Below are 25,766 nucleotides of genomic sequence, written 5' to 3'. Positions count from 1 at the left end.
CTCGTTCTGTGCCCTGCATTCAGCGTGCTTTTGCTATGCTCTACTACACTTTCCTATTCTTCTACCAGGACAGACTGCAATGCGCTTTTAAAAAGGACAGTCCGTCTATCGTTTGATAACCGGGCGCTGGTCTCCTTGATTCTCACAAGGATGTAGGTTTGATTACGGCAGTTGTGTTAGTTAATTGCAGTTACCTTGCAACAGGTATCCTTATCACAGATGTTGTCGTTTTGTCATGTAGGAAGTCTTTAAAGCTGCTGCAGAGCCACATTAAAAAATGAAATCACAGCCAAAATAGTTTCCTGATTATGAAATGGTATCTGGTGAAGAAGAAGCAGTGTATTTTAATGAAGTGGCTTTTCATTAAAAAAACAGATGATGTATGGACTTGGCGCCAAACCCACTAAGAATAATTTGATAGAGAAGTCATCTTGTTGTTAATGTTGATTTAGGCTCACTGGTGACATTGCGTGACATGAAGGTCTTGCAGATTCAGAGTGCAGCACACCTGCTGCAGAGGCTCTGATGTCAGGGAAACCACAGCGGTTGGTTTTGGTTGAGACTCACTCACCAGGTGCTCTTGAGAGAGCTGTGATCTTTATTCATACTTCAGTCACGCAACACCCAGGGGTTTCACCCCAGCACCTCGGACCGATTCACAGAGCAGTTCAAACACTGTCCATCACGGTTTATACACAGGCTTTATTTCAGGACGTTTCTTCAGCTGATAAGAGGCAGGCTTGGAGTGACCTGCAGTGTAATCCCTGCCAGTCTACTTTTGACTTTAAGTCTTATTGCTTAACTAGTGAAGGATTACAGAAAAGTGAATTTTATAGGATTTGAAATGCATTACCGAGATGACGTGGGTGTCATACAGGAGATGCACTGCCCCCTTTCCAGGGCTCAGCCTGATCGGATTAGTATTCCATCCTTCTGTCATGCTTTAGCATTCCCCGGTAAGGGATTGGGACATGTTTAAATACAGCAATGGATTTTATGTACGCTGCTGCAGTGTGCCAGGTTTTGTTAAATAGAAATTATTGAAAATTATAATACCTCCCATCTTTTAATAGTAATTTTACGGTTTCGACATGCTTTTCCTCTTCTGTATAGGCATTTACCATAGATTCTAGATCTGTTCTTTATCATGCATTCATTTTGAGCTGTAACACTTTGCTGTGCTTTCAGCATAGAAACAAAAGATCAGGTTGGTCCAGTAATTATTAATATCACTGCTGCAGATGTGTTTCAGCAGATACAAACGGCATGTAGGGTTCTAGACAGGAAGGGGTTAACCAGCCAGCGTATTCGCTCTGAATCATTTTTAACGACATTTCCAAGAGAAACAAACGTCACAAGAGCAGAAGTGGGAGAAGTTGGTTGTTTCAGATCAGCAACAGAGCTTGCCTCACTAGCACTGTGGTGTTAATGGGTTGCAGTTTGTGAAATTCTGCTGTGTGTTTTTCACATCCCCCAGATCTGTTTCCAACAGGGTGTGCGCCATGCCATTTAAAGAAGTCTGTTTTGATGTATTAAATACTATTTGATATCTGGCCATGAAACTGTCATTGCTCTAGAGACATTTCAGGCATGCTGAGGTTCTCGTTAAACATTGTGATCAGAAACATGTAGGACTTTATTTATTTTTTTTGTCTTGCTGTTCTGACACAGTATTCCAGCTGTACTTGAAATACCCAGATTGAACTCTAGAGGGCAATCTCGATTACAGACTTCATTGGTTTTATTATAAGTAGTGTTAAGCGTTTTCGGTTTTTATATTTTCGGGTGTTTCCGGGAGTTTATTTTACATATATTAAAATAGGGATGAAATCGGTAAAAAAAAAAAAAAAATTAATTGAAACTGCACTAAAAATTTGGGGGAAAACATCTCAGTATACACACTTTACATGTGGAATATGATGATATGATTAATATGTCCCTGGCATGTATGATGAAGCAGAATTTGTGAAAGTCGAAGCCACATTTTCCCAAGTTAGCTGATACTTTGATAACATTTGGGCAGTGCATGAGCCTTTCTAACCCTTGACATGCTCTCTGTTACCAATTATCTGTTAATTGTGTAAAGAGCAATGTAAACACAGAGTGATGAAATCGACCAGGCGATTCAATGCTCCTTAACCCTTAAGCTGAGGGAACACAAAGCCACTTTTTCAGGAACAGCGGCTGAAACATGGTTCCAGGAAACCACCGGGAGACCTAGTTTGAGGCAAATGTGCTGTATCAAACCCCAAGTCTCCCCTAGGTTTCATGCCATGCCATGAAACCCAGTCTCCTGAAACCAAGTTCCAAATCACAAAGCGGCTTCGTGTTCCCTCAGCTTTAGAGGTGCTTCCTGTGCCAGTTGTCTGTCAGGTTTCCATGGTTACCAAAGCAAAGCCCTAATCACACAGCTAATTTGGCACATCTCTATTGGATACAAAGAGGGTTTGCCTAAGCCCCTCCACCCCCAGTACAGAGTGATTCAGAACTGTTAAATATTAAACAACACACTGTATCTCCACACCGAAGCAGATTTGACATCATTGCTGTGTCTCCTCTAATCCCTGTGTCTGTGGAAATGCAGCTTTAGGGTGGTCTGCATTCTCATCCTAGGTTTATTGTGCTGAACTGGTGTTACAGATGTGCAGTTAATCACAGCATGCTGTCGCTCTCTCTGTTCAGTTTGAAAGGAGAGCCTGCAAGGGTCTGGATGAGTCTGTTTGATGTAATTGAACTGCTGTTAAACTGCACTATAACCACCAATAGAGAATGAGGTCACCCCAATACCGATTTCTGCAAATCTGAAATGAAGATTCAATTTAGCATTGAAACTGGATTCAAAATGTATGCCAGAGAATCAAAATATGCACATTATCACATGTGAAATGAAGCCATTTGTAACACATGCAGAAAATATTAGGTCATAGAGCCAGCTGCCCAACGTGTATATTTTACAGTGTAAAAGCATTTTATATTGTTATTTGCTCTGGACAGACAACCGTGTCAAAAGTGGGTAAAGATTAAGGAACAGGTGTGGGCTATGGCTGTGCTTATCACCATTGAACCTAAGAAATGGTATCAGTTTGCAGCTGTAGCTGAAGCACCTTCGAGAACCATCTAGATGGCACTGGTGAGCACGTCATTAAGCAGAACCTGTCATGTTGCAACAAAATGAACCTAGCTGTTTGCCCCTGCATTAAAATACTCTGAATTGCAAAACGGCCAAAGTGCATTTAAGGTGCACTTCCATTTGAAGCCGCAGAATCGTCAGTGATGTCTCGGTCTGTAATTATGGCTAGAGCAATCTACTGTGGCCCACGCCTATTGTTAAAGTGCGTCTGTCTGCGGAGATGTAACATAAAGGATCCTAAATTACTGAGTGACTCAGCGATTAATTGAGAAGCTGCATTCTCTTTCGCTAGTGAATTCTTAGCATAATGCCCGTCACTAGAGAAGGCGGATGACTGTGAAATCCTTTGATTACTGATAGAGTCTCTCTGGATCTTGGCTCATTCTTCCTTCACATATCCTTCCATGTTGCTATGATCCACATGGGTATGAGTATGTGTGTAAGCTGAGGCGTAAGTGTGTATTAGTATGTGTGGGGGAGAGAGTGAAGATTATTCACTGATCCTGAAATACTGCTCCGTAATCTTTACATCTGTGACTCACACTCACAGCCAAACTTTCATGAAACTTTAAAAACTTTTACAAAAAAGTGCTACTTTGCAAGACTAATAAGAAAATAATGTGTACTGTATGTAAGAATTCTTTTCTACTTCATTTTCTGTTAAATTACTATTAAGATTAATTTTTATTTATTTGGAAGTACTGTATGCTATAGGAATTGCTAAGAGTTTTTATATACGGTCAGGGTACTGAATTGGAGTTTATTTTGATTTCCTTTTTTTAATGTAGTTTTACATAGACAGAGACACTGTGGTGATCCTTAAAGCAGGGGTGGCGAAAGTTGACCATTTTGTTCCACCCCTGGTCTTTGTTCCAACCCTGTTCTAAATGGTTTTATTCAACCAATTAAACATGCATCCAGACCCTGAAGTAGTTAATTATCTCATTTTACCTGTTAAATCTGGAGTGGAATGGCCCTCCAGGACTGGGATTGGACACCCCTGATTTAAAAGTTGATCATGGTAAATGTATGCAATGATTCCCATGCTTTTCCCCTTGGTTGTATACAGTATGTAATTTACAGTGCCTGTCGTGGTTTGCCATGTCTTCACTGTGTTTTATTACACTTTGCTGTGCTTTTACCATGGTATACCGCAGTCACTATTTAAAAGGGGAACCGTGTACTGGCTCTAGTATAGATTAACAATGTGTAATTTTCCACCTTTCATCAAACTCTGCTTTATGACTGGAAGGCTACAGCAGAAGGAAGCGGACCTTGTTTGTTTGTGTGTGGGTCTGTGTGAGTGTGTGTGTGCGTCATTTTGTTTGTACATTTGTGTCTCGGGGCAGTGGCACTACAGTACAGTACAGCCTTACAAGCCTGTGTCTAATTACTAAAAGGTTTGTGAAACGTTCCATGCAGATATGTGATACGTGCAATTAAACAAAACAGTAACAGAAAAACAGAACTGGTTTCGATGCTTGCCATTCCTGAAGAAAGATCAGTTCTCCTTCAGAGGAAACTGTGAGAGACTGTTGAACTGAACCAGGACCACACAGTGAGTCACATGGCCCCGGGTGGCCCTGGGTGGATACCATGTTAAGGGCATTCCTCTACGTAATTTATTGAGGGTCCCATACATAGTGATCTACTGTGCAAAGCATGCTTAATCTTGGGGAAGTGAATGCAAGACTATCACAATCAATGCATTTGTCTTGTTGAACACCAGTAACTACTGCAATGCTTCACCCCTTAAAAATCCTGAAGAATTCCAGTGATACATAAAGCAGACTACTGAGTCTATTGATTACAGCTATTAGACTTAGAAACTGGCTCAATCCATAGACGTTCTCGACCAATGGCAGCATCTGCACCAATTCTAAAAATATCTTATGTGACACTAGTACATGCAGCAAATCTAAACTATAGTTTGGGAAAAAAAGTGAAGATAGGCATTGTTCTGCCTGGAGGCATAATAAAGGTTCAGTACATGTTGTATAGTAGGCCTGGCTAGAAAACTATCCACTGCAGGTAAATCTGCATTCCCTCATATACTGTAAAGAATATAGAAAACGAGGTAGTGTATTTTATATGGGAGAATGAACAATAATTACCTTCAGTGGTCATTTTCAGGCTCTGGCCCGGATATCTACGATCCTAATAAAACACCCTTAAAATGCCTCTAGGTAGCAAACTGTCTGCAGGGGTCTATTGTAAGATCTCTCACCCCTGAATGTTGCCTCATTGTTGACTGTCGTTAGGGTTGTGTCAGCTCCATGAGTTCATCTCGAGGGAAAGCCAGTCTTTGCACGGTACTCAGGTCATGATGTTTCTGATGAGGGAATGCACTTACTGAATGCTAACAGGGAAATGTTTTTAAAGTGGAAGTGGAGACCTTGGGGATGCAAACACCCACAAAAGTCGAGTGCTGATGTACACTAGCACAGTGCTGGAGCATTGTAATAATACCATGAGCACAGTGCAAATCACAGCAAAGTGAACAAACGGATCTGAGAAATCGTTTCCATTCCAACTGCTGTGGTAAATGAGTGGGTGTCTAACGTCAAGGAGGTCATGCTTAGAATGAAGTTTGTTGATCAAGCTTGCAGCCTGTGTTTGTTACTACATTGAGAGTGTGTGAATTCAACAAAAGATGTGTTTTACCATTAGGATTGTTGTCCCCTGGCAGGAATTGATGATTGAAAAAATATATTTGTACTTCAAAACAATATTATTGATAATATCAGAGAAAGTGCATACATATAATTCAAAATTACAATTCCTGTGCAAAGCATACTTGTGCAAAGCATACTTAATCCCAATAAAGTGAAATCAAGACTATTACAATCAGCAGATGCGTGTGTGCTGGTGTGATTCAGATTAAAGCAAAAACCACAGATATCAGTCTTGGATTATAACGTGATTCATTTATTTCACCAGGGATTGGTTTAAAACATGCACTGGTGTTTTAGCTAAGATTTTTTTTCTCCAGTTAACAAATTGCAACGTACAGTATTTTGATGTTCCTAACGACACAAAAAAACAACAATGCTGATGTTCACCGAAGCACGTAAATGACCCTAATTGATTCATTCTGGTAGTTTTGTAAACAGTTCTGCACCTGGTGTGTTTTTCTCGTGTTGACATGGAGATTTTAGCTATAAGTAAAAGATAACGGCACACCCACCCTCTGTGTGGTTCAGGGAATAGGGGTCCAATACCACCATGTTCAGAAAGCATTATTCCATTGAAGAAACATCCTGCAAACAAATCTCAGGGAACATGTCGGAGCAGGCGGGGGAGGAAGTGAAAACGTTGTTCAGCATGTATGCGGATTTATACACATAAAACCTTATAATCACCCCAGTACTCTCAGTCCCCATCAGTAAACTCTAATCTGCAGGTCATTATGTGATGCAAATGGGATATGCTGAAAAATTATAAAGCCAGAAAAAAAAAAATCACTCCGGGGGTCTGACTGCAATCACATCACGTGCCCCCCCCCCCAAAAAAAGTAAAAAACAAAAGATTCTCGGTGCAATAAAAGGGGGATCACCTCTAGCTTTAATAGTAGTACAGTATTTAATGTTAGATTTCGAAATGTCAAACTGTTCAATTTTTGTCAGGTTGTTGTTAAGTATATGGAAAACTACAAAGCTGTATGCAATTCAATATGTTAACGCAACATTATTCAGGTTTCATTCGACTTTGTGAAGCAAAATGAGTTCATTCTATATAAAGCCTTTGGGCATAGCTGTAGAGTAGCAGCAGTTTGGCCCCACAGTAACTGCAATTGTAAGGGCAGTTTGAGTTGAGACCACAGTAATAACATTCTCACTGCAGTTTTTATTGCTGTGACCTGCAGTCTAATTTCTCTTCATTTACAATGCAGTTTTATAGGGGCTGTTTCCCAACTTTCAGTAGCAGGTCACCAACCACAAATCCCACAAGTCTGTTGTTTAACTGTGGTCACTCAGTGGGAGTGCCAATATTTTATGATAGACCCCTTATATGGAGGTGAGTGTACCAAAATGTAGAAATAGTTTCTGTCCTGTGCACACGTATACTCAATAAAGGTGTTTTGAATATACCTTAATTTCTTCAGCTCGACAAAAACTGAAATAATGAAAGTGATCTGGCCAACCCGCATATCAGGGACTATCACCAATCTGTCACAATTCTGACAGGCTAAAACTTGTCTTTCTTGTGTGAGGGATGGGAGGAGAAGCGGTCTTCAGTAAAGGGACATTTGACACTGCAAATGTCCCTCCTCTCTTCGCTGAACTCTGAATACATTGGGTCACATTGTAAACGATCCGAAGTTCTCTATATGGCTGTCTTTCGCTCCCACCCTGCCCCCACGCCAGCCCGCCTCATCTATCTTGTTGTCTTTTTGCACAACTGGGTGTGTGAAACTAAAACCCCGAAGGGAAATGACTGTGCCTGACAACAAACATGCGGCCTATTGGCAGAACCGCGTCGCACTGGGGCTTGCTTGTGACGCGCACGATACAGCAAGAAAGTAGCAGGCGATAGGCTGGCCTGGGTCGCAGGTAGCCACACCTGCTGCCCTGAATATCTTTTCAACACATGCAACATTTTTCAGAGCTGACGGGATAGTTTAGAACTGGCAAACAAAAGAGAATCGCAAACTTACAGAACTTTTAACCAGACAAAACAATAAATACGTAGTGATTTGAAAGCTAATCGGATTTACTACTGGTACTTACAGACAGTTTGGGACAAAAAAAAAAATGGTACTCAAAACAGAGGACGGGATTGGTAAGTGAATTTGTTGAGTTCCCTTTATTGAAAATGACATTTATGAGTCTTTTGTGAAACCAGCGTTCGCATTTACTTGTTTGTTTTTGTTGGGAGCGGTTTGTACTTACACCATTTGTTTACTGAGTTAAAAAGTCAAACAGTTCACATGTGCTACCGTGTGGTTGAATGTCGCCGTGTTTAATGTTGGCTTTATTATTAGCGCTGTCTGTTTTATTGTTGCAAGGCATATATTGTTGAAGATTTTTAAATCAGAATTTAAGAATAATGTGTAGCTTACACCGAATGCAGTTTATTGTTCGCAAAAACAAATACAAAGCAAAGTGTGTGTTACTGTATCGAAACATTGTAACTTGGTATACAGAAATATTGAATACACTGATAAGATACATAAAATTTGGACTGCTAGTTGAACTATCAAAAGGGAAGTACAATATAATAATACAAAAGTTATGTCATGGTTACAGTATAATATTATTTTCTTAATTATAAGCTTAAATCTTGTTCCACCGAAACTTAGAAAGCTTTAAAAAAAAAAAAAGAAGAAAAAAAAATCGTTTTTCTGAAATCCAGCATGTGGTAAGTGAAACATCCTGTGTCCTAAATTTCAAGTAATTAATGATGATGTTTTTCTCTTGTAAAACCGAGGTGTAATCACACCAGTATAGTGGGTTTCTAGCGCTAAAATAAAAAAGCTTGGCAGACTGATAACACACAGCTTCTCACTCAAACCAAGTCTACAAGCTTACAAGGCAGTGCCATACAACATCATGCAAAACAAATCGGTACTTCATGATGAATTGCGTTTAATTGTATTGAACTGCAGGCCAGTGACTGTCATCATTCTTCAGGGTAAAAACAATAACCTGTTCAAAATGCTAAATGTACACATATTTTTAAAGAGAGTATGTGACTCCAAGAAGATCTGTATTCATTGATACCACAATGTCTATAGACTTCGACCAAGCTGTCTTTCAGCCCAGTACTGGGTGTATCGCTGTCATCATTTTAATTTAAAATATAACTTTCACAACGTCAAGGGGGTTATATTATCAGTACTGTAGTGGTAATAATAGCATATAGACGCAGGCAAAGAGCACTTCATGTTGAAATATTGCAGTATGTTTCTTTAAATTTAATTATAAACATACTGTTTCTACATCTTATTTGACAGGGTGGCAGCGGCACTGTGTACATTTTATATTTCTTTCATTAATAATTGATACTACTACTACAGAAAAAGAGTGCCATCGGGGTGTGTAAAAACCAGCAGTAAATGTTGTGGAATATGCCTGGTGCTGACTCCTAGCACTGTGAGTTCATTTAATTTGCGGCATTGTATATTTTTACCGACATACCAAGCCTCATTTCTACAGTCTGTAAAACGCCATTTGTCTGCCTAGTTAAAGCTCATCACCTGATATCTGAAAAGGGTGATGAACAACCTTGTGCAGTAACTACCGCTGCTGGTAGAGGGTAGATGTGTCTGGAATATATTGATCTTTGGGGATGAGGCAATGAAAGCGTTCCTTAGTGTTTCACTGATAATGCCCCACTTCCCTTAATGCTCCCGAGACCACAGATCCATGATGGGATGCAATCTCGAGGGGATTTAGAACAGAGGGGGAATGTGCTGTTCAAGGATACCTGCGACTCTTACAGGATGAACGCAGTGCTAGAAGAATAAATGGGGGGGCGGGGGGCGGCAATAGAAAATGCATACGATGCATAACTGCACACCTATTGTTGTGTTATTTATATGAAACCATGTCAAGGCTGCACCCAGTGTGATGAATTTAAGGCGGGTGCGTCCTTGCATTACAGCTGGAACATCATGTTCACTCCCCCCATTATGTTTGGATTGTTTTGGCAGAAAAAGCAAAAATACAGAAAACGTCAGGGCTTGTATTATCTGCAGGTTGTTTTTACATCACAGGCCAGTCTTGACGTGCAGTACAGTAAACAGGCTGTGCAGCTTTCCTAACTTGAATGTTTTGTTATTAAACTGTCAAAAAGCAAAGCAGCTTAAATCAATAATTCCATGAATTGAATTACTTTAAATGTATCCAAAAAAAGTGTGAGTAACTGACTATACAGCTATACAGTAAAAATGTGAGTGTCTTTTCATTTTCAGTATCTGGAATTTTTTTTCATAAAGAATATACAGCACTTACAATAATCTGCGTCATCAGGTTTCCATGCAGCTGTGTGAGGCGTCACCGCTGTTACAGGATATTGCCAGCTTACTGTTCATTCTATTACTTACTAACCCAGTTATCCCTGGTCTGTTTCTGTCTTCAGTGATTGGAATCATCACTCAAACGGATGAGTGATGGTGTTTTTTTTTTTTTTTTAAGTTGTCCTGTCATATAGGCCTATAGAGGTTTATCTACTGTCTCTCCACTGTAATTATGTACAAGGAATAAAGTGATCAACTTAGATGCAGTAGGTTGCATTGTGCTAGGTTTACAAGTTCATACTTGTAGCACATACCATAGACGTGACACATCATGTTAATTACACAAACATTCCAGAACTCTGATAATCCTTTTTTTTATTGTTATTGAAGGCACTGATTTTTGGTAGGAAAAAGTTCCTGTTGTTGACATGGGCAATGCTTTGTCATTCTGTGTTTACTTTCTGTTGTTCTTGAGTACAGATTGATTTGAGCAGCCATGGTTCTTGAGAAAGCGCTGTTGGTTTCTTGGTGTTTGAGACATTGAGAATTGTGAGACGGGGAAAATTCCTGATGCTATTGAACGCCACCCCTGAGACAGGAAACCCTCACAGATTGTAATCCAAAGAGGAAGTGGTGTCGAAACAAGACCCTTTTGCAAAGAATGTTTTTAGTGATTTACAGTAACAAGCATATTTATTAGTTTTGTATTCTACAATAAATGCCATGCTTTATGAGGCTGCTGATGCGACATGGATTTTAATATTAACATTACACATTAATAAATATATATTTAAGTGAAGACGTGAAACAGTTTATCATCTCAAATAACACACTGCTTTAACTCCTGTCTTTCATTGTGTTTTCACCGCTAACCATTGATTTTGAATAGACAACACTATAAGGCCCGAACGAGATACAAAATAAATATTCAGTCAGGTTGCGAGTCGGGAGGAAAACAGTGTGTTATTGATTATTCACGTCTGAATAATTGATACAGAGGGGCACAGAGAATTGGATGCAGTTTTTATAGCCTTTTCAGGCAACCTGGTTACCAACTTGGAGTGTTTTCCTAAAATGGGATTACAGATTAAATAGGCTACATTTAAATGACATCTACACAGGCAGCCGAAAAAAAATAAAATTTATTTATTTATTTATTTATTTATTTATTTATTTAATTGGGATTATAGTGTGTTAACCCGCATGTCACAAAAGGATTTTTTTTCACTTCTGTATGCCACTTTTGTGATAAAACCTGGTTATGATGTTATTTATGACAAATTACTGAGAGTATTTGAATCTGGCGATTACACTGTATGGAGGAGTGAGTGAGTGAGTCTCTCATTCTGTCCGTCTGTATGTCCCACACATTTTTACATGCATATGCAGTACAAGGTTATGGGTGATAACGTCACTTGACAGCTTTAAATGTGCATTTACAGCTGTGCCGGGGGACGTGTGTTACTGACGTACTTGTTTACAGCACATTACAAAAATAAGATATTTCATTCTAGATCCTGCAGAGGGAGCCCTCATCATAACCTGACTCCCTTTAAAAAATTTTTAAAAAGCCCAGTTATACAATGTGTTGGATAGTGTATTATGTTTATGCAAGGTAGCTGTAGAGAGCATGTTTTTTTCTTGTCCGCATTTTCTTGAAATGTCTTTGTTTATGACTGTAAGTCGCCCTGGATAAGGGCGTCTGCTAAGAAATAAATAATAATAATAATAATAACAATGCTGATCTCGGTTTCATGGAATGCTGTTCAGGACAAGTCAGCCCCTCAACTCTTTATCATTAAAGGATTCATCTGTTATATTGTAAAACATTGATCAGAATGAGAATCTAATACCAATGTGATTTTATTCAGCAAGTTAAATGAGCAGATATCCTATAGAGGTGCTTTCCAGATCCTAGTTTATTTTCACTATGCTGTTCAAATGTTTCTTGTCTTATGTGACGTGTGGGTTATTTGTGATCAAAGTGAATTCCCAAATGCACGGGAATGCCCGATAGGACTTCTCCCTGTACCAAAAAAAAAGGTTTTCAGTTTTGATTATCAGAAGTCACAGCCGTCACCCATTTTCATCACAGTTTACAAATCCAGTGTATTGTCACAAAGGTTGCTCTGACTAGACATGTTACAGCTTAAATAAGTTACTGTGGCTCTTTCTGTACCTCTGCTGAATAGGTGCTGTATGTGACATTAATAAATCCCTGTAGACAAAAATAATGTCAAATATAGATGCCAGCGCTGGTGTTTATTACACAGTCGTTTGTGTATGGTTTTATTTTTTATTAATGATTTGTACACATGCAGGCTTAAACACATAAATGTTGCAGTGCTGTATATAACTTTGATTATAAAGATTCCCAGTATATTACAGTTTAAATGGGGTTAACTTTGTTTATCCTATTTTAAACCTTTGAGATCTACACCTTTTTTATTATTTTGTTTAATTCGTGGTTGTCAGTTTACTCTTCCTGATAGACTGTTCAAATAAACAAGAAGATTCTGACAGCATGTTTATAGAAGAATGCAGCTGGCTGCTATACTGTGATTTGGACAGTGCTATGTAATGCAATGCTATTTATACATAGTCTCAACCATGTATTTGCTGCGTGACCCTGCCCTGGGGCAGCTTGCGTCACCTGAATTTCCCAAGTTAGAAATGTGACCACTAATATCCTACCTAAATACCAGCGTATGATCCCTGCATTTCACTGATTAGAGACAATGCTTCCGGGAGACGGATAATTACATTTCTCTAAAAATAATTGGTTTTATTTTTGTCAGATCCATGTCGTCGTCCTTTTTTTTTTTTTTTTTTTTAATTTATTTATTATGGGCTACCTACCCAGATGGATCAGTTCAGTTTGGATTTATTGAATTTGGATGGCAATCAGCATTTCTATTATTGGGGATAATTTGAAGTAACTAATGATGGAGACCTCTGTCTAGATTTACTGAGCTTTTGATTTATAAATGATAAATTTTTAAGAACCTTTAAGTGAACACTGTTGATTTCTATTTTTATAAAAAGTTTGCTTTCCTGTAAGGATCAGTGGTGCAAACCTCGCTCTTCTGCAAAAGCACAGCACAGCTTTATCTTAAACCCTGTTCATGTACGCGGTACTGACACACTACTTGGTAACTAAAAGAATTAACACAAACAATTGTTCTACCATTTGTTCATGAAAAATGACTTTTTTTTTATACTGTCATGTCACTGCAGGCCATTAATGAAATCTTCTGACTCCGTTCTAAGAAGCCCTGACTCAATTTCTGTTTTATTTAAAGTGAGGGTTGCTTGCAGGTATTCCCCTGGTATTTTACTGTGTCTCAGAAGTGACATTATTTTAATTGTGTGCTGTCCCCTCTTCTCTGAATATGCTTTTTTTTTTTTTTTAAAAGACAACCTGCCTTTGTCCTTGATCTGCTGGCTTTACAGAATAATCTGGCAAAATAAGGCACAACACAAATTCAGGTATATGAAGGGAGGGTTAATTCGTCTCCGTTCATGATTTAAAACCTTTCTTTTTCTAGTCCTTTTTTTTTTAAACTGTGTGGATTCGTGTGTGCTAGAGAGAGGAAGGGGGGGGGGGGGGAGCCACAGGGTGGAGCCTGCTGTATGCTAAACGCATTCACGGAAATAAGGAGAGAGGGAGGAGAGAGGGAGAGAGGGAGAGAGGGGTTTCAGATGCAGTTTAGCACGCAGGGCAGGCTTGATTATCTCGGCTCTGGTCAGTCCTCCTAGTGCAGGCTTCACTACTGGCTTGCTAGCTAGTTAACACACTGGACCGGTGCTTTGACCCTGCTCTTCTCCTTTGCCTCTCTGAATGATTCTCAATGGAGTCTCCTGGATTACGAAGGGGTGATTGCAGCTCCTGATCAGCAGAGCGATATTTGTGTGCCTCTATCTGTCTTTGGGACAGCGGACAGGTTACAAGGACACTGGGGTGGACTGAGTGAGGGAGGGGGGAGAGCGAGAGCATTACTGTACACCCTGTACACCCAGAGGGGGGGGGCCTCTCCAAGGGTAAGAGAATTGATTCTTTGATGTCTTCAAATTGGTGTTCGTTTATTGGATATCTGTTTGTCAGCACGGTTAGGCTAAAGCTTTGTATCGTTTAAGGAAATGGGTTGTTTTTATTTGAAGTACCGGTTATACCTTTTCTTGCTATTGTAGATATAAGTATTAATAAAATAGTGACTAGGCTGTAATACAGTAGAGTATATGTATGTTGTGTTCTGTAGACTTTACATGTCTTGTGTATCTCCGTAACATGCATGCTGTGATACAGCATACCCATGTACAGTTAAACATTGTCGCTTCTGTGTCTGTTTCTTTACAGTAGTGTGCAGTAATGCAATTTATATCAAGCTTTATTCAGTAAAGGGCTGATCATACTCCACTAGGATGGGTGAGGGGCTGTACAGTGTTATTTTCAGCAATGGAGAAGGGGTCTACAGTGTGGGAAGGCAGAGTTCTGCTACCTTGCTGCGTTCCGCAATTAGAGCCAGTCTAGCATATTACAATCTACTGTAACTAGCTGTATTAGCGTATTGAGTTGTACATTCACTTCAGATTGTGTTGGGATGTGGTGCTTTGCAATTTAAAAGAGCATTTCGGGAACGTCCCAGCAGAGACTGACACATTCTGCCACGGCATTACAAAAATCTATTCTATACATTCTGAATGGGCTAATGAGTGATCAAGGAAATGGGAACTTTTTTTATTTTTTAATTGGTATTGCAGATTAGCATAACCTTTTAATCTGAAAGGTTGCGTTTTTTATAATACTGGCAGCCTCCCTGCTGCTGTCACACGAGTAACTTATTCAAATGTGTGGTTTGAATCAAAACTTAAATGTTAAAGAATGGAACTAGTTTCTATGCATTGATATTTTGTACGCTTTGGCTAGATTGATTCCATATTCTACTCCTTTACATCCCTAACCAAGAGCTCAGCAAACTGCACTGCTCTGTGCATCCCGTATTTCTACTCTCATTAAAAAAAAAAAAAATGTAGATGACTTTTCTCTTTCCTGTGCTGATTAGAAGTTAGGACAAGTATCCGGATCCAGTGAAAGGATCTCTCTGTGTGTTATTATTTTAGACAGGGCGGCTTGCAGCAGCACCACCCACGTGTCTGTGTGTAGCAGAGAGAGGGAGATCGAGAGAAAGCATGCCGTCAGAGTGCTGAAATTCTCTAGGCTCTGCTACCTGCTGGGGCAGCAGAATGCTAATCATCTGTCTTGTTGGACCGGGGCTTTACATTTCTTTGTGTTTGGTGCGTCAGCTTTCAAGTCTCAAAGCAATACTCTGAAGCTGTGTTGAGTTTGTGCTGTCTTGCAGTTATGTTCACATTTGGTACAATATATTGCTGTCACTTAGCTTCGTTCTTCTAGTTTATTTGAAAACGGACCTTGCTGACTCTTCATTTTGGTTTGCATTGATTTTTATTTTTTTTTAGCTGGAGGAATGCACGTTGTGTGTAGGCTATTTGTATGCATGCATGCATTTGTGAATGTATGTGTCTGGCACAAATACATGGTCACACATGCATAACATGCCTAATTGCTATCTGTGTGTGACCAGGCATTTGTATCAGATAAGTGCCCAAGCACTAAGGCATGCAAGAACTCTTTTCCATTACCTTAAAATTAAACTTCTCATCATGTTTGGAGCGCTGTTCCTTTTTTTATATTTCTGCAGACATCTGCATATTTATACAATGCATGCAGTCACATTAATTTAATTCTATACCTGCTTTTGGGGCATGCTTATGGCCAAGCACAATTCTTAAGTCCTAGTTATCCCCAGCCCCACCAATCATCATCCCTCACCATCTCTGCCTTTCTCATGCACATGTTTGCTAGTAGATGTCTATAACAATTAAGCTTTAACTATAGAGTTTTTTTACTTGGTGATTTAACAAGTCCATCCATAACTTCATAAACTGAATCGTATCTTTTACTGTCGTTTGTACTGGATTCTGTTTGGAAGTCTGCAAAGAGAAGCTGAAGAGCCCAAGGAGAGCCAAGGGAGACTTGCTGACGTTTCCATGGAAACAGAAGGACCTTGTTTAGACATTTGTTTATGCTGGTTTACACAAAGGGGTACTGTGACGTTGTGGTATTTTATTATACAAATAAAATAAAAACCCTTTCTCCTCGGAAGGAATTGTCTGGTTTTGTTCTGGCAATACCTGGACAGACAGTCACTGCTTGTAACAATTACAATACAACGAGGAGTGGTGCATTAAAAAAAAACAAAAAAAAAACAAAAACTCTGCTTTACAGTATTTTATGCAATTAGTAGCATCACTACTTGATTATTGTTATTAACTCGGTATATACTTCAATTTCTGCCATGTATTGGACGTCTGGCCTACTTTCCTGTTGGTGTCCCTTGTGAAGGTCTGGACATTAAGGAAGTGATCTAGCGGGGAGGGGACACTTTCACTATTGCTAGGAGGCAGCGAAGGTTCATCTCTCCTACAGATTACACCCTCTTGATTTTCCCTGGTATTACCCACAGACCAGTCCCCACCCCTTGTCCCAGTCCTGACCTCTGTGCCTTGGGAACCACACACCCGGTGTCGGGGTTTCCAGTGTCTATTGCAGTGGCTTACACTGTGGGAACAGGAAGGCCGGGCTACAAGAACCAGGCTTCCAAGACCAGGAACTCTGGAGTTTATTAGACTAGTGCTAACCCTATACAAATACCGCATTCCTCACAGGGTCTTTTTATAAAGCTTTAGGGGTCCGGAGCTGCAGTGTTTGAAGTTCTGCTGTAGCGCTGAATGTACCGCTTATCTGGGGTGAAGCGGGCTGGTCTCAAGGACTCTTTGATTGTTCCTAAACAGCAGTGCCTCTAAATACTGCCTCTGAGATCGTACATATGTGTGTACCACGGTTAAGAAAATCAAACTGTAACGGAACATGTGGGCATTTCCTTCTGCAAAAAAATAAATATTGAGTAGACCCCTGTGTGTGTGTTAGCAATTTGGAAAAGATTGAGGTTATTATTAATAATGATAGTCTGTACAGTAGGTTGCAATAAAAGGAAGCGGTATTGCTCATTGAGTGACTGGAGAGGGAGTAGAATATGTTAGGATTGCACTCTGCCTGCCGAGCCTTGATATAATGTCAGATGTTCTCTTCAGTGTGATTGGTACTCTAACAGGTTATTTAAATGCCAGGTACATGCAAGTTAATTGCTGTGGCTGTTAGAGCTTACAAGCTCCTATTAAAACGTGGCGTGGCTCAAACTGCTCTGCAATGAAAGACTAATTTCCGGTTTAAAAAAAAAAATATATATATATATATATATATATTGGATTGTATGTGGTGTATTTCTAATTTTAGACCACAGGGTATACATTAAGGTTTTTTTTTTTCTTTTGACGGGTACCAGCTGTAGACTGTCTGATGAAATCCATCTGGTTTTCAAGTAGTAGAGGCAGTCAGGTTGCTATGGCAATAACAAGTGCTTGGAAACGCGCTGCTGGTTGTCAAGGTTACGAGCGGTCTTGAAACCTTACAGTGAAACATCTTAATGATGGCAAAGCTGCATTGCCACGATATTTGATGGATAGCAATCAACTATAAGGGAATGGCGGGGGAGTTAAAGACAAATCTAAGAGTAAATCAAACCGGGCAGAGTCAGACCCAAACTAACTTTATGTACCGTAATCTGTCGAGTATCCGCCCGTCACATATTTGCCCTAACCGTTTATCCACCATGATCAGTCTCTTCAGCAACGTTGGTTTAATTATTGAACAGAGAAGATTAGTCCAGAGATTGTAGATCCTACCAAAGTTTTCGTACACTGTGCTGTATGTGCTCTGTGCGCTGCCATTGCTGGTAGTGTCACGTGAGCTGTTCAGTGTGTTGAGATGTAAATAAATCCTGTTCGCCTGCGAGGCGTATCAACTTCCCCCTCCGTCTCGATCTCCTGCCTGTCACTCGGCAGCAAATGCACACGCCCACACGGCAGACGGCTACTGTCACAAGCATTAATACCCTGTATCTTTCTAAACAAGGGATTTAGAGGAGCTTCCTAATAAAAGCTGAATCTCAAAACAATAATTGTATGAATATAGTACTTACAGCTGTGTATAATGGTATTCATTTATCCATCACAGGATTCATTTATCCATCTTTTTACATATTAGCCCAAACTCTGGTCCTACCGCAGTCAGATATGCGACGGATAGATTAGAGGATATACTGTACGGTTCTTGTATTGGTACAGTAAATAATGCTATGGAAACCCCTTACGCAGATGCAGTTCATGTGTTGTGATGCCTCGCTAGCCAATTTATCAGCCTTCGCAGTCTAGCTTCATTGACATCCCTATCCAAAAGGGATTCAGGAACAAGCCCTAATGGATGTTAGTACAGCACAGCAAGTGCAACAAATCCCTCTGCTACATGGAAATACCATTACCCATCGATGCCCTTTGTTAATGCTGATATTATCGACAATGAGTTTGTCTCCTTTCAGCTACGGGTTGTAACCTATGAACTCTACATAGCCGGCCTGATGGGTTGACAGAGGTCTGCCCAAGGGCAGATGAGCAAGGCTGTTACCAGCCATGTGACGTGTAGCTGTGTGAGCTGAGATCAGATGACTGCTAAGAGATAGCTGATTCAGTGTTCAATGATTGCTCTTGCTGTAGGAAAACAATATAAGAATAGGGTAGTTTTTCTCGACTTTTTGCAGCAGTGCCCTGTTTCTTCACTTAGTATCTTGTAGGGTCTGTTTCCCAACTTGTCTTCTTTTAGAACGTGTACTTCGTCTGCCTACAGGAGCTACAAGATTGCTTGCAGCTACTTTAAATAGTGCAGCGCTTGGAATGGCTCAAATGTTTGTAATTCCAAACAGTGCTTGCATGAAATTTGTTGACTGCGTTCCGTGCTAGGATCTGTTTATATGTCAAACTTGGACCTTGTTTCCTGGGTAACCATGCATTTGCCTTTTGTAAGTAAGAACATGTGGACAAATGGCTGCTCAAGGTAGCATTTAAGGCACCTATTCGCTGGACATGTTTCTACTCTCTAGATAACACTGTAGGTTTCTGATTTTGTTACATTCAATCAGAATCTTCTAACAGGTCTTAATTACAACATCTTGATCACTGAATATTTCAATCAAAGCTCACAAAAAGTAAACCAAGGTGGAGATCAGTAATCATACAGATCTGATCTCTGTCTAATTCTGGTAAAGCCACGGCACAGGAAAACATGGTCCGTGTGCTCCTTGCTGGTGTTTGATTTGTCTAGTTATGTGCATCCTTTGTTAAGCTTACTAAACTCTGTCGACCAGCCAACTGGCACGCTGTGCCACTGTCTGGCACTACAATGTTTATTTTTTAAGTCTGTGCCAGCATTTGATTAGTGTGCTTTTATTTGGTTTATTTTCTTTTGAGATCGTTTCCAGTGCCGATGACATGCAATTACTGAATTTACAGATCGCTGGTCGGGCTACAAGTGACGTAACTTGTATGTTGGTAGTTTAACCAGCCCTGTCTGCAGTTTTATGGATAGGTTGCCAAGTGAGATGCTTGTGCTGGTAGTTCACCAGATCCTGCTTCGGATGCTCTCTTGATTTTAACAGTCCTTCCCTTTTCTCTCCCCCAGTTCCCAACGACTTGACCCCGGAGGAGCGGCAGGAGTTGGAGAATATCCGCCGCCGCAAACAGGAGCTGCTGGAGGACATTCAGGTGAGACCGTGGTTTTCAACCTGTAGTACGCGTACCAGCACTGGTACGTGACAGGCTTGCAACTGGTACACACCGGCAGTTGTTCTTTATGACGGTGTGATTTCCTCAACCACAATACTCCCTCAGTCGCAATGTATCAATCCTGTTTGTACAACTGAAGCACAGAGAAATGAGAAATTATTTTGTATTTGTGATGATCTTTCAAAGTTACTGATGGGGTTTTATTGTGGTGAACTCTTGTCAAATAATTAGATGATGCCGTCACATTTTCAGTGAGAAAACCGGTTGTAATGGAGTAGGTCTCTGTTTTTCAGCAGCAGTTTTAAGATTGCACAGTTACTGGTACACATGTTGGTACCTGCTGGTAACACTGGTACTTGAGATAAAAAAAAAAAAAAGGTTAAAAACCACTGAAACACAGGTTCTCGCATGTTTTTGTTGTTGGGCATCACATGTCAAGTGACTTTGCTGTGACACCCCCCCCCCCCCCCCCCCCAGTTCACAATACATAACTGAATATTAATTTGAAACCATTTGTATTTTTTAAATCTGATGGTTGTAACACGCGGTATCTCGTTTCTTCAAAAATATAATCTGCAGTGCACCGTAGCCATTGCTGTGTAACAGAGAAGCAGTGAAATCACAGAGCTGTTTGTCTTTTCAGTTTTATCTCCATGTATTTGGGTTGGTATTTAGCCCCCAGGCACTGTGCTGTACGCTTTAGGGCTGATTTGGTTCAGTTGTCAAACATTATTATGGGGTGGCTGCAGTGAATGAGAGAGTTAATCCCTCTTTTTTTTATGCTAGTCACTGTAAATTGATTAGCAATGTCCTACTTTTTTTTTTTTTTTTCCTAACAAAATAAATAGCTGAATAGCTCTCCTGATGCAGGCATTTCTGTCTTCTTATCAAGAAATATTTGCAACAACTGGCCAGTCAGCATCCGCTGCCTACAACAGTACATGCACAGGGGCGTGTCAAGGACTTTCTAAACACACAGCTTTTGTTTGTAGAAGAAAATATCTAATGAATGTGGTGTGATAGCAAAGACACATGGAATATTCCCTTCTCTCAGGGTGAACTGTGAACCACACAGTTCAGTGTCTTCTAATAGGTGTATAGTTAGAAAACTGAGTATTTGGGGCTGTTTATTTTGTGTTAAAATGGGTTTGAATTCTTGTTCGCAAAAGTATAGGGATCCCATGAAAACTGACATCCATGAAGTATATTCTTGTGCTTCTCAATTTCATACATGCTGTGTTTTCTGTGTTCCATCGTTTATTTGCATTTCATATCTGTGGCTGCTTGCTTGCTTAGCATGTTTTTTATATGAGTAAAATCTATGCTTGGCTAGAATGCTGACCTTGTTAACTCTACATTCTAAACAAAGACATTTCCACCTCCCTGCCTTTCTGAGTCATTGATATGAACAGCTAACCTGATTTCTAAATTAGTCATGTGCTGGTAGAACTAGGTTTTCGCTTGCACAGCGCAGCCCTGGATAAACAAAGAGTTTAGGTTCTCGTGCAGCTTCAGAGATCCTTCTCTTGAAGGTAAACACTGTGATGAATCCAGACAGCTCACACTACACAGGAGTCGACAGCCTAGAAAGATCAGCTGGAGGGAATGGGTCAGGACATTGCGAGCCCTCTGACCTGGAAGGAATAGGTCTAGGTGGGTAGTGTGCTGTCTGTAATTCAGCAGCCACTGAGCACCAGGCAGAGACATGCATGTAAGCCTGCTTCTGGAACCAGGGTAGCTGCACTGTGCTCCTTTTGTTGCAAGTGCTGCTTAAAGAAGTGGAAGGAGACTCTGCTGCCATTTTCCTCATCTATTGATAATGGACTGGAGCCCCGAGCAGCAAGGGCTTATTTCCGCTGGAGTAACTTTTAAATTGACTCTGGATCCGTGTCACTTGAATGAAAGCGATGTTAGTGATTATCCTCCCTTTTTACAGTAGTGTGTATTTTGACTGCCGCCTTCTTTAGTCTTACTTCAGAGATGTGGGTGAGTTTTTTACACAGTATACTGCAGCTTCCACTATCTTCTACTGGCAGCACTGTGGTTTCTGATAACGCGCAGCTTTTCCGAGGTTGTTTTTAGTTACTTCTGCTGCATTAGTCACAGCATATTTCCATTTTGTTGAAGATAGTGAGGTATTTGTTACACTCATTGAGGGCTATTTATCTGGATCAATGCTGCTTGCACAGTTAAGTAGTTGCGAGCATTATACAGACCTGATGGAACAGGGCTTTGAAATAAGGGGTGCTGCGTGTGTAGAACAGCCTTGTGCTGTAATCTCAATAAAGAGTCCTGTAGCTGCCATGAAGTTGAGGGACTGTATATTATTAAACAGACTAATAAACCCTCAAAATAACAAACGAATACATAGCCAGCCATCAAGAGGACTGCTTACTACGTGCAGCAGAGATCCTTATGAAGTTAAAGTGTAGTTGTGGGCGAACACTGGAGGTCAGTTTAGGGGGCTTTAGATCCAGTGCGGATCATCACGCAGTACTGTAGTCATGACCATAGAGGTTCTTTGCATCCTAGACGAGGAGCTGGAACAAAGCTCCTTATTCCAAGTTGCTTTTATAATTCTCTTCACAGCACTGCCACTAATTGGAGCGGCAATTAAACATTTCCTCGCCAAGGCGAGTAACAAAATATTAATTGTTAGTCACTAATTGCAACAGGGTATTTTGTAGCCATTGCTGATCTCCATGAGGGTTTTTTTTTTTTTTTTATTTAACAGCAGTTGCTTCTCTTGCAGTGTGATGGGGTCCTGGCACAGTGGGATGAGAGTATTTAAAAGAAAAAAAAATTGCAATAAAATAATCAGAAGTCCTTATGATGCTGCAATCAAGAAACTGCGAGTCTGATCCTAGATTGAAGTCCAGCAGCCCTGAACAGTGCCCAGTAATTTTTAATGCATGAAACAAAGGGCCTATTCAATTAGCTTCATAGCTATGTGGGTGGTGCCTTTTGGGAGGATATTAATTCAGGCAATAACCAGAGAAAGTGGATGTTTTGTTCATCCAATCATAAGAAATATTGCTTCACCTTTCTCCATTTATTTGCATGCTTTTACATTTTCCCAAAGCCCTTTTCCAGCTAAAAGGTAATTGCATTGTCTACCTCCGCATGGCCTTGCAGCCAATAGCAAGCTGTTCAAGTACACCTGGCTTTTCCACATAGTCTTGATGACTGTGGACTGTTGTAGCATTCATTCTGCAGTTCATGTCACAGATGATATTCTCCATCACTGCTGCAAAAATAAAATGATGGAACTGGGTAGGGTGTGTTTGCAGTCTTCAGCTATTATTCATGCTGAGAGACTGAGGTCCTCCTGCTGCCCTCCCACAGGGAGTTCTCTGTGCGTCCCATTGATTTCCCAGCAGGAGGGATCATGGAGACGAAATCCTAATTGTTTTTCCTGCCTAGTTGTCCCGCATCTTATCTGCCTCGTGCTCTGTAAAGATTTGGTATTTTTCGTTTGGCTGAAGCACTTTGCCGCGCCATCATTCTGGGAACAAAGAAGGTTGCAATGTACTTGTGTTAAATCCACCCTGGGATCCTAGCGTAGGTGACGTACAGTAGTGGCACAAGACCGAATAGCAGGGAGAGGACATCCCTGAGGTAAGGAGAACTGAGGTGCAATGGTAAAGAATAGTGGGGAACCATGCATGATACTTGAACTGACGTGTCCATACGCGTCATGAATAGTGGTGTTATTGCTTCCCCTTCCGAAGTGTGTTTCCTCTAAGTGAACCTAGTAGTGCAGGGGGAGATGCACTGTCCTGCTTGCATTCCCAAGGGGTAGCATTTACTGCAAGGATCGTCTTACCCAACTTGAAACCTGCAACCTACAGCAGGAAGTTATATGCAATGCAAACAGGCTTTGTTTTAACTAAAACAAAATGATGTCTTAGTTCTGCTAATATAGAGGGACAGTATGCAGATGTGATTTTTTTTAAAATTTTTTATTGATTGTTCAAACAGGTGACTCGGGCAGATTGGCAAGCTTTTACAATGAGCTGAACATGCCCTTGTTTCACAGTGTTAAATTAAGCTTTGTGGTGGTCCTGGCTTTGAAATGCAAATGAATTCTGCTTTGATTAAAGCCACTACAGTAGATGGTGTTTTAAAGGAGATGGAAAGGAACTTAAGCACAATGCAAATAATGCCTGGAAATATACTGCAGAGAAGAGAGAGAGAAAGTAATTATTCCAATGGGGAATACACCAGCATCAGTCCGCACCCAGCAAGGCAGGAATCACAATTGTATTATTATAATTGTATTTTTTTATTATAGTTTTTTTTTTTTTTCTAAAGTTCATAGAAAATGCAACTGACAGATTTGCTGTCTTAATTGTAATTAAGCTTTCAAAGGGATTAATGCTATTTTTAGTTACTGTTTGCCTTAGTGTTGGAGATTTCAAGTTGTAGCTGGCTGGCTGGAAATCAATCTTCAGGAGACTGACCTACATTTCAGGAACCCTTAATGTGTGTCTTTAGGAATGCTTGTGGTTTACCATGCATTTCTACTGGTTACAAGGTAAGCCTCCAAGACTAAAGTACATTCAACAGGGCAATTTACCAGTCTGTATACTGTTGGAGGTTTTCCAGTCTTATTACTGGTCCCATTTCACAGATGGGTCAATGCTTCTGGTTACTTCTTTCCTGGGTCTTGAGCCCAAGACCTGATGCATTGTAGCTCAATTCTCTAACAGCTAAGTCACACAAGCCGTTCTGAGATATGTGGTGACGTAAGGATGAAGAGCAAAGAAAATAGCACTTTTCACAGGGCCTTGCCTTTTCCTTTTCCCCATTTCGCCACTGAAAGGCCGTATTTCTTGTGTAAGAAGAGAGCGTCCATTTGAGGAACCAACAAATGTACCTGAAGGGTTCTTGTAATCTGTGATGAAATGCACTGCAAGAATCAAGCGGTTTATTCAGGGCATCGCTTCGTATATTTTAAGGTTACTAAAATCAAACGCCTAACACAGCGTGCAAGTCTGTTTAGTGTACAGCATCTCTCTCTGTTTAAGAAATACTTGAGCAGGGTTTAATATGAATAACCTGTAGGATGCGGAGTAGGTTTGCATGTTTGTGACGCCCCCCGCCGGCTGTATACCCCCCGAGTCATCTGCAGTTTCTAGGGCAGAAAATTGAAGCAAACGCCAAACTAGGTCAAGTTGTCAGGAGTGCCATGATTCCCAAATCCCAACAGCTGTGGAGTCTTCCTTGTGAAAGAGCGAGAGCCTGGATAACGTAAAGAGCTGGGGGGGGGTCTCTCTCGCAATGGTCTTGCTGAAATAAGCAGAGGAAAATAAGTGATTTGCGTTGGATGCTTCTGTGAAATAAGAGTGATAATAGTGTGCAGCGTGAGGGCGGACAGCTGGAGACAAGCTTTTAAGCTGAGGAATTCAAAGAAATACTGTGGGAGAGGGTTACTTTGAAAACCATTGAATCTCAGCCAGCACCCTGAGTAAGGGACTCCCTGCTGAATGCAAGCACAGTGCAGTATGCCTTTGCCAGGAATTATCCTACAGAGTAGGCCTTTTATTCTCCTTTGCATTGACGGAAATGTTTGCCTACCTACTCTTGTCTCCTCTGCCCTACAGCACAATTGTCTATTGTACTACCCGTCTATCCAAATGTGCATCCTTTACCTGTCTGTATTCTAGATACTGTAATCTACACAGTATCAGTAGTCTGTACATCTGTATATATTTCCACAGCTCCCTCTCCTATCCTATGGATATAATCACTTACTGTGTACAGGCTGTTGAACCCATCCAGTCTGAACCTTTCTGTGAACACAAAGAGGAGCTCTATTCACAGTTGGCTGGCTCTGCTTATTGTATTTGATCAAAGCTGACATAGGTCTCTTTTGATTGCATTAACAATATCAAATGGAATCATTAGAAGTTTAAA

At 40.5% G+C, this 25,766-nt stretch overlaps 1 protein-coding gene across 4 annotated transcripts in view; it reads left to right on the top strand.

Moving 5' to 3' along the window:
* The window catches only part of LOC117422995 (cytohesin-1), a 69,903-nt gene that overhangs the window by 26,062 nt on the left and 18,075 nt on the right, over positions 1–25,766 (top strand). For 2 of the 4 annotated variants that reach the window (XM_034038296.3, XM_034038294.3), the window contains exon 2: positions 19,744–19,826. In XM_034038296.3, the coding sequence (XP_033894187.1) occupies positions 19,744–19,826 (83 nt within the window). Of the gene's footprint in view, positions 1–7,613; positions 7,913–13,770; positions 14,133–19,743; positions 19,827–25,766 lie in introns of those variants that run through there. The other 2 variants (XM_034038295.3, XM_034038297.3) reach the window with 2 other exon arrangements.

This window comes from Acipenser ruthenus, chromosome 17 (assembly GCF_902713425.1).
Source record: "Acipenser ruthenus chromosome 17, fAciRut3.2 maternal haplotype, whole genome shotgun sequence".
NCBI classification, from domain to species: Eukaryota; Metazoa; Chordata; class Actinopteri; order Acipenseriformes; family Acipenseridae; genus Acipenser; species Acipenser ruthenus.
The sequence above is the reverse complement of the archived record's forward strand: the minus strand, read 5'-3'. Positions and strand labels throughout refer to the sequence as shown.